This window comes from Hippoglossus stenolepis, chromosome 7 (assembly GCF_022539355.2).
Source record: "Hippoglossus stenolepis isolate QCI-W04-F060 chromosome 7, HSTE1.2, whole genome shotgun sequence".
NCBI lineage: Eukaryota > Metazoa > Chordata > Actinopteri > Pleuronectiformes > Pleuronectidae > Hippoglossus > Hippoglossus stenolepis.
Genome location: NC_061489.1, coordinates 17,761,562 through 17,770,841, shown reverse-complemented (window position 1 = coordinate 17,770,841; position 9,280 = coordinate 17,761,562). Strand labels below are relative to the sequence as shown.

The following is a 9,280-nucleotide window of genomic DNA, read 5'->3' as shown; positions in this document are numbered from 1 at the left end:
TGAATTCAAATGGGGTCGCACAAGTTCTTCACTGGAGGCACATGGAGCAGATCTTCAAATCCTTTAGAATAAAACCACGGGAAAAAGAGTTTCAGTCATACTTTCCACCAGTGTGCTTTTAATAGAAAGCAGCACATCCAGGAGTCACTCCTGTGTCACTGTAGCTAACCATATCCCACACATTTCTATACACAGAGGATCCCTGTGTCTCTCACCAAGAACTGGTTATATTTAAGGATGGGAGCTACCCAGAGGAAGTGGCTTCAATTTGCCCTTTCCTGCTCATTTCCTTTATAAACTGAGCTTATCCATGTTGTTGTGATATATTTGTATATGGGGGTAAATGTGTGTTTTTAAAATCCAAATGGGGGCGCAAAAGATCCTCACTGAGGGCGCACATGGAGCAGATCTCCATCCCCACATCTTTCTGTTTCCACAGTGTGACTCAGATGGATGGAGTCAGTTCAGCCTGATCGCAGAGCTGCCCACAACAATTTGCGTCTTTTCACCGCCATGCCATCAGTTGGGTGTGTGGAAGAGCCACTGGAAACCTCAGAGGAAACCACAAATATCTCTGATTGCTGTCAGAGCAACGCATCAAGGCAGCGATCGTCATGAAAACTGCAGGTTCCGGTAAGATCACACAAAATAAAAGCTAAAGTGTTGAGGAATATGACAAAACAGCATAATATCATCGATTCAAATAGAAGCTAAGATAAATTATACATCTGTTTTTCACTTAAACATGTTCTTAAAATACATTATACAGCACGTCCTCCTTTCTAATGTTAAACTTTAATAAGGTGGTGCTTTTATCTTGAAGGCCATAGAAATAGATATCCGGTCCTTTTTGCAGCTTGACTTGGAATCAGAGCCGTGAAAGTGTTGGAGTCGGACATTGTTGTGGTAACAGTCCAGCCCCAGAGGATGAGCAGCGGCGGTGCGTCTATTTTGAAGGGCTGCGTTGGATTGTGATTTGTTTTGTTTCTTTTGATTTAAAACAATGGCACGTTTGGAACAACAGCACGCCTAAGAAGGGACGAAGTGGAGAAGCTGCTGCACCACACGGACTCTGCCCTGCAGCCACCGGGGGAGTGTGTTCATTCAGCCGAGGAGCAGAGCGCAGCGCAGCCGGATGAGGCGATGCCAGCGACGTAAAAAAAACCCCACAACATCTGCAGGGTGTGCGTCCGAGGCAGCTGGATTAAGCCTCCGTGGATCGACCGGGGCCTTTGTAGCACGACAAACCCCCCACAAGGCGACCGGATCCTGCTCGAGGAGGTAAAACAAGGACAGTAGTATTCCTGGAGGCCTGCTGGAGAACGCAGCCTGCTGTTGAGAGGATGACAGATTGACATTAATGAGGGTTCGTGGTGCGTTTTCATCCGCGACCTCATTAAGAGCAGACACTGGCTTCTGCGTAAAACAGCACAGAGGCAGCGGCGCAGTGAAGAGAAGCATCTGAAGAGAGAAATCACATGTTTCTGCCTGGGTCTGGCCTCCGGTGCTGCAAGGGATCGCATATAGGCTACATGCCATCCACCAAACACCGCCTGGAGATGAAGAGGAGGATGTGGTGATGAAGACTGAGCAGTGAGGCATCGCCATCTCATCGCTTTTTATAGATTCTCAGGTACCATCTGTAGGTGTAGGTTTTTTTATTCATAGAAAATGGGCAGCGAGGGTGAGATAATAAACAGAGAGCTGTCAAAGATGTCTGACGAGGAATTGCTGGCGTGCTCCAAAGAGGAGCTGGTGAGCCGGCTGCGTAAAGAGGAGTCCGAGAAAATCTCAGCGCTCATCCAGCGAGGCCGGCTGATCAAGGAGGTAAATAAACAGCTGCAGGGACACCTCCTGGAGATCAGGGAACTGAAAGTCATCAACCAGCGGCTGCAGGAGGAGAACGTGGAGCTGCGGGACCTGTGCTGCTTCCTGGACGACGACCGGCTCAAGGTGAAGAAGCTGGCCCGGGAGTGGCAGCTGTTCGGGCACCACGCCGCCAAGGTGATGCGGGAGGACCTGGGCGGTTACTTGAAGAAGCTCGCCGACCTGGAGCGCATGCAGGACGGCCTGGTGAAGGAGAACCTGGACCTGAAGGAGCTGTGCCTGGTGCTGGAGGAGGAGTGCGTCAGCAGGAGCGACTCCAGCCCCGGCGGCTCCACCGAGCTCAACCTGCCCTGCATGGTGGCCCGGGACCTGGGGGACGGGAGCTCGAGCACGGGCAGCGTGGGGAGCCCGGACCAGCTTCACCTGGTGTGCTCACCGGATGACTGACGACGGATGTGTCACACAGACAGAAGCTTTGCCAGACAATACAAAGTCAATTGGTGCAAAAAGCATTAGGGCCTCCTGGATGCTGCAGAAAAGTGATATGTGTGCCACTGGACAAAGATTCTTCACTAGAGACATTTTTAGGACTTTACAAAGACATTTAATAGATGTTTGCCAGATGATAATGTATCTAAATTTTACAGTGTTTTTCTAAAGACATGTCTGTTTGGGGGGAATTCCTTTTCAGTGGTCTGTTGGAAGAAAAAAAATGGGACCAAAAAAGTGGGTCACAAATATAAATTTATCTCATGCACTGGACTAGCCTACACTGGTAGAAGCCTTTTTTCTATTGCACTGGACAGCGTTACCCTGGGTCTTTCAATCAAAGATTCATTTCAATCCAGTTTTGAGCCATATTTAGTCCTAATTCCAATCGCACTGACATTGATGAGTTGTGATAAAGAAAAAAAGAAAACTATTTGATATTTGCTTTTTGCTAGATGCCCAATAATGTGTAATATTTTATGCACTCTCTTCCTCAGGACAGGATTGGAGTGCCATATGTGCATGATGATTGTGACACATTGTACAGGCCTGTGAAGCAGTCTGATGTTGAAGGCCCTTCAGGTTTACTGCAGGCGGGGCCGCTGCTGGTAATGTAACGTGCTAGAGAGCCAGCACACTTGTTAAGACACGATTAATGTCCTTGGACCTCGCTCAGAGCTGAACCGAGTAAGTGCTGACACTTTTATAAAAATCCAACCGGAAACTCTTTTTATCAAACTGGAAGGTCTACAAGTTTTAATGATTTCTATTCTATTCTCTTCAAGCCCAGCTCTTTAAAGTCACTCGTCGGACATGTTTTTATTACCTTGTTGTTGTTGATGTTTTAATTAGCATATCACAGTTTGTTTAAGTTTTCGCATTAGTCAGATTTCTCCTCTGTATCTCATGCTTTGTATTTACCCTGTATCATTATATAGGGATCTTAACTTTCCTAACTTTGAGCAATTCTTTATCTTGATTTATCTGTATGAACTAGCATTACTAACCGATCTCAGTTTAAATCATAGCTACTGCACATGGATTAGAAAAGGTTTTATTTTGTCGTTAGCTGTTTTTATTGGTGGGCTATGCTCGTACTCGTAGTGCATTGGAGAGCTTTAAATACAGTGGGTATGACACTCTGTGCTGTTCTGGCCTTTTTCTTTGCGTGCTTGACTTTGCCGAAACAAGCGTTGAAATTCATATGACACAGAACGAAGGATTGATTTCTGCACTTGTTGTTCTGACCTTCATGTCTGAACCATCTATGCGTGATTGATGCTCCCTTTATGTCACACAGACTGACTTTATGGATGTTCATCAGTTTTATTTTTAGTCTGTGGAGCTGAAGAAGGCAGTAATGCTTTTACCCACTTAGTGATGCACAGACGTCCTGTGACAGCAGCATACACAGATTTTTCCCCCTCTCACATGCTCTCTAGCTCTCAATCCGACTCTTTCCATCTCTCTCTCTAACCCCTTTTTAGCTGAGTGATCCGTTGCCCTCAGAACCATGTATGTTTCAGCAAGAGATCAGCTTCATTTTAGGGAACTGAGTAACAGTGAATTCAATGCTCACAGTTGATGGGCACATAGAATCATCTGAGCATTTGGTGGCTGCAATGCTGACAAACGCTTCAGTAAAGAGGCCACAGTTTGTCAATTGTCACAAAATATAAGCCAAATAGAATTTCTCAGAGTTAAAGCCAAAGGTTTTGTCTTTAACATGTCTTGTTTTTTCTGTTTTCATTAATTGATGATTTCAATTTCAATCAATGGTTGATTACGTGCATGAAACAATCAGTTATAAAAAACAAATGGGTTAATTGATGCATTTCATATCTACATTATTCATATTCCAGTTTGGGTTCATCGAGTGTTGCAGTGATCACTTGTATTTAACACTGATCCGTTCTGAATCGAATTAATTATGTTGCATTTCAGCCTACTCACCCTGTGGCTTGTTTGTTTTACAGCCAATTTCATATCATCACAATCTCCACACAGTTATGAACACTTGTTATTTATTTATTTTCTGTGAAGTAGTAGCTTTGACAAAACATAAAAAGTAAGGCACTGCCCACCCAAACAGCTCATCTGCCAGAGAAAACAAAAACATGACCAAAAAATATATATTACACTCTCAAAAATAAATACATGATTATGAAATCTGTGTTAACTCCTATGGCCCAGCCTTAGTGGTCAATAGTTTGCATAGACTATATTAGCATTCTTAAAAAGGTTTATATAAAAATAAGACCCATTTATTTGTCAGTACTCTATTTTCCTTAGCGAGGAGCTATATAAAGTGTTACATGACATGACGTAACTATGTCACAAATCATGACAAACGCAACATTATACATGCGTATAATTATTTTATATGGATTATTAGTTTTATATATTATTTGATGGTGTTATCACAGTTATTAATAGAAGGCTTGTACAAACCTTATGTGAATATATATTCTGCATGCAATTCTTTCATCATAAAAAACTCTTTCAAACTCAAACATATTCATTCTATAGCTCTAAAAGTTAGAAATATAAAGTCTGTATATTTATATCAAATCTAAAACAGAGTGTAACATTCATCTCCTGATAATGCCGCTAAATTGCATGTTATCTAAGTACAGAATCAACTTTCTAAAGAGATGAAATGAAGCAGATGTACTAAGTTCATTTTGAAATGGTTAACCTAATCATCATTTTCATTGCTGTCAGGCTTCCCAGAGATCCTTTTTTGTGACACACACACACACACGAACATTAGTGTTTTGTCAGGATCATGGTGTTGCCAATCACAGTGTGAGGATGGTCGGCGAGTGCAGGGAGTGATCCGATTGGTCGCCGCTGCTGCTGCTGCGACGATGAGCCACCCCACAGGTCTGCGGGGCATGAGAGTGATGGACATTTCCTTGAAGTGATGCAGCATGGGATGTGGTGGAGGCGTTGGGGTCATTGGAGGCAGAGGGATAGGTGAAGACCATAGCTGCTGTGAATGGTGTTAGTGAGGGAGTAGATGTGAGAACCGGGGTGTGGAGGGATTCGGATTCAGTAACAACAGCAGAGGCAGATGATGTGGCAGGCTTGGTCGGGATGGTTATCTTTGGTTTGGGCTTCTCCATCTTCATTGAAAATTGAGATGCAGGTCTGCTGTAGTCTTTTGGCTCTATTTTGATGCCTGTCAAAGAGGAAACTGATGGACTCGGGTCAGAATCGGAATCAGAGTCTATTTTACAGATGGGACGGTGAGCTTCTAGGACCAGCTCAAGCTTGTCTTTCTGCTTTTCTAATTCAGCAATTTCCTTCTGTAAAATGGACTTTTCATCTTCCAGCTGGTCAGTCTCCTGCAGCAGAGGAAAACAGAGAAAGACAGACACATTAAATTTTTTACTCATGCCTTACAGAGACCAATAGCTTCTCTCTCAGGTTTTAATGTTACGACATCTTGTACAATGTTCACTCACACTTTGCAGCGAGTCCGTGAGCTCCCGTCGGCGATTGCGACATTTTGCCGCAGCCATTTTATTCCGCTCCCTTCTTACTCTGCGTCTCTCCACCTCTTCCTGGGATAACTTTGATGAGAAAGAGAAAAATACATTGAGCAGGTTATTCTGACACAGTGAAATGAAAGATAAACTCAAGGCCCAATATAATGTTTTAATAACTTAAATAACTTAGCCGAAACTCAAATGTACAGTGAGACGTGCTTAGAGTCCACCACCGGCCACATGACAAAGGAGAAATACTACCACCATGTGTGTGCTGTGAGTCACCACAGTCATGGCGGCTGAAAGGTTTTGAAATGTCTGAGCCTTTGTGCCCATGTAACACCCTTGCTCTGACTTCATCCAGCGACCTACTGAATAATTACCGCTCATCCCATATTTCCCGCCCTTCTGAGATGATGAGTCACCCTCACACTTCAGCTATGACTCGGCTGTGAGTCACCGAAAATGACTTGCCCCTGTGAGTCACGTGACAGTCCACTTCCTGTACCATGAAATTACCTCTCCAGAAACAAGATTGCGAGAGGGATGTGTGCCAACATGTGTCTGATGAAACCAACAAATTATATTTCTTGAGGTGTTGTATTGGGTCATGTTTTAATGACCCTGTTCTCCTCCTCTGACACGTTACACTGCTCTGCTCACACAAAGCAGATCGTTGCAAACAGTGCGTCACAGGTGATAATTTTACTGAGTCAACATCGACTCAAAGTAAACACAGAAAAAGAACACAAACAAAGTGCATTCGCCCCTGGAGTCAAAATGAATAATTTAAATGGGGTATTAAATAACAATAATCTTCTTATTCCAAAAGCTATTAATCTAATGTACAAGTCTATACAGAATGTAATACTAGTGACACATTGCATGACAAGATATTACACACCACTTACACAGAAATGACTGTGCTTCTGTCCACACCTTGATATCTGTGTCCCCCTCAAGTAAAAGGGCCCTTTCATATTCTGTCATTGACAATAATGTTTTAAACAGAAGAAACAAAAATCCATAATCACCTGTTTCTCTTCAGAATGTGTCATTGGATTTTCATATTACTCATTAAGTTTCAGTCTATATTATCTCACTACTTTCTCACATGTTCATCGTTCCTGCGCCTCGTCGGAGCCATAGGGTTGGCAGCAGCTCTGATCACCCCCGGCCTGAAAAGGTGGGACTGGGAATGTGGTGGACCCAGGGGCCGTACCCCCGACAGGGTTGGGTAAGGGGGCACTGGTGATCTTGAAGGGCCCGGTGGATGCATGAGGGCGGGCTGGACCAGCCACTGGAGGTCCTGGCTGGTTGTGATGGCATTGAGGCTTGGGACGAACTGACCACTGCCTGCCATGACATACTTCTGTAAAAACAGCACAAATCAAACGTTATGAAGATGAATGATGAAAATGATCATTATAATGTTAATATATATATATATAAAATGAGTTAAACTTGTTATAACACATTAACAGTATATTGTTATGTTTAATTGTTATTGTTACTTAAATAATTTCCCAATTTGGGATCAGTAAAGTACATCTATCTATCAACTACACACAATACACAAAAGTGATCAGTGGTAACAGTATTACATTGTTTACTGTGTTATTCTAACTTAAAGTTCACGTCTTTTTAAAAAGTTGAACAGTTTTCATTCATGTGATGTTCATGTGAAGTGTCTCCTGGTTGAATGGAGGTACCTGCTCCTGTGTGGTGGACGTGCTGCTGCTTCCCAGGGATCCAGGGTTGGACTCTGAGCCGGTGTACGTCGGGTGCCCTCGTCCCTCGTTCCCAAAGTTTCGATACATCCTCTCTGTTAGATCCTCTCCTGTGAAATGAGGGTAAAATCGATCCCGGCTGTGGATGTTCGACCCTTCAAGCCTCACAAAAAAAAGTACTTTCGAGTTGAGTCTCGCGTGTCAATTCAAACTCCGGGCAAGCCCACCTTCTTGCGGTAAATCGGTAGAGTCCAAACGGCTTCGTCCTCACGGGGGGACAAGGAAGAAGAAATGGCCTCGTCCTCCTTTCCAATCGTATTCAAAACTCCTAAAACCCCTCTCAGAACGTCTCCTCTTCGTGAGTCACGCGTCTTGAAGACAAAGTCTGGAGACGATTGCGAAGTTGTAAACTCTTAAAGCGGGACCGTAGTTTTGCCACGCCCCTCTGCCATTACTGGAAATAGTGCTGTCTGGAATCTCTCACGAATATGACCACGTGCCTCGTGACGTCGTTGACCATATTTGGTGAGAGTTTCCTCCTGAGAGTAACACAAGGGATTCCTCGCAGAGCCTCACCTCATGGCCTCACACTGGTCTAACTTCTGTTTTCACCCGTGGAAATATTACTGCTGCTTCCTACTCCGCTGGAAGTGATGTCACATATGACATATTGTGTTTACACTAAATTTCGCAGTTTGAAAAAAATACTTTTATACATTTTACATTTCTACTGGATGCGATTGTTATGATTTCAACCAGCTAATAGGAAGTGGATCAAACTAGACTAGTTTTAATAGTGTTTCTTACTGTTGAAAATGTCACTTTATTAAATAAATTAAAAAAAATTCATGAAGACTAGTTTACTCTTTGTGGTTTCAAATAGACATTTTTCCAGTGCTTATTGGGGATTATCAACATTTTTATTTATCAATTAAATGTCATTTTACTTCAATATATCACTTAGTAAACTCATGTGGTGCTGCCAAAATGAATTTACTAACTTTAAATTTACACTGTAAAATATTGTACGAGAATTAAAAGAAATATACTAATCTTTTATAATGAAATTCATGTAAATTGAGACAATTTATTATTTTTAAGTTAAGTCCACTTACAATTGCTCATTTTCAATTTCATATTGATGTTGGATCTTATCTTGCTATAATGAAAACATGTGTATTGTACTGTATGTATATAGTAACCTTCTAATAGCTATATTAATGTGAATTAGTGAAAGGGATATTAAATATTATATTATATTAAGGTGATTATATTTAAGAAAAATGTTCTCCAATACCCTTTTAACATAAAACTACTATTTCATTCATTATAGCTGTAAAGACTGATGACAGTTAATACTATTATTATTTGAAAAACCGTAGGAACATAAAAATGTTACGTGAATACTCCTATGTCTTCAATATGAATCACTTTCAAGGTTGTATGAAGTTTACACTACAGTTACCAAATGGATCATAAAGTTTAGCCAAAGTTGGGTGCATGTGCCTAATTGTGTTTAGGGGTTTGGCAGCCACTCTCACTTTGCAAACCACATCAATGTGCATGCATGCCTGTGGAGATGAGTCAGGCAATTTCCACAAAGCTGCTCATTTAATTCTCCATCCGTTCCAACGACTTTTTTTTACTTGCAAGCACAATATAGCTCCTAGTAAAGATTCAAAAAACTGCATGCCGTAGATTTGGCGAGCTTAGACCGTCAACGGCTGCTGACCTTGCAGT

At 42.3% G+C, this 9,280-nt stretch overlaps 2 protein-coding genes across 2 annotated transcripts; one reads left to right on the top strand and one right to left on the bottom strand.

The window, feature by feature from the left end:
- The first annotated feature begins 861 nt into the window (after positions 1 to 861).
- On the top strand, positions 862 to 2,500 carry ccdc85b (coiled-coil domain containing 85B). Its single transcript, XM_035162175.2, has one exon. It carries the CDS (start codon positions 1,672 to 1,674, stop codon positions 2,272 to 2,274), a length of 603 nt encoding a protein of 200 aa, XP_035018066.1. The 5' UTR covers positions 862 to 1,671; the 3' UTR covers positions 2,275 to 2,500.
- Positions 2,501 to 4,323: 1,823 nt separating this feature from the next.
- Positions 4,324 to 8,118, bottom strand: fosl1a (FOS like 1, AP-1 transcription factor subunit a). Its single transcript, XM_035162174.1, has 4 exons — positions 7,523 to 8,118; positions 6,925 to 7,182; positions 5,787 to 5,894; positions 4,324 to 5,666 (listed from the first exon to the last, which is right to left on the bottom strand). Exons 1-4 carry the CDS (start codon positions 7,628 to 7,630, stop codon positions 5,118 to 5,120), a joined length of 1,023 nt encoding a protein of 340 aa, XP_035018065.1. The 5' UTR covers positions 7,631 to 8,118; the 3' UTR covers positions 4,324 to 5,117.
- Between the last annotated feature and the right edge of the window lie 1,162 nt (positions 8,119 to 9,280).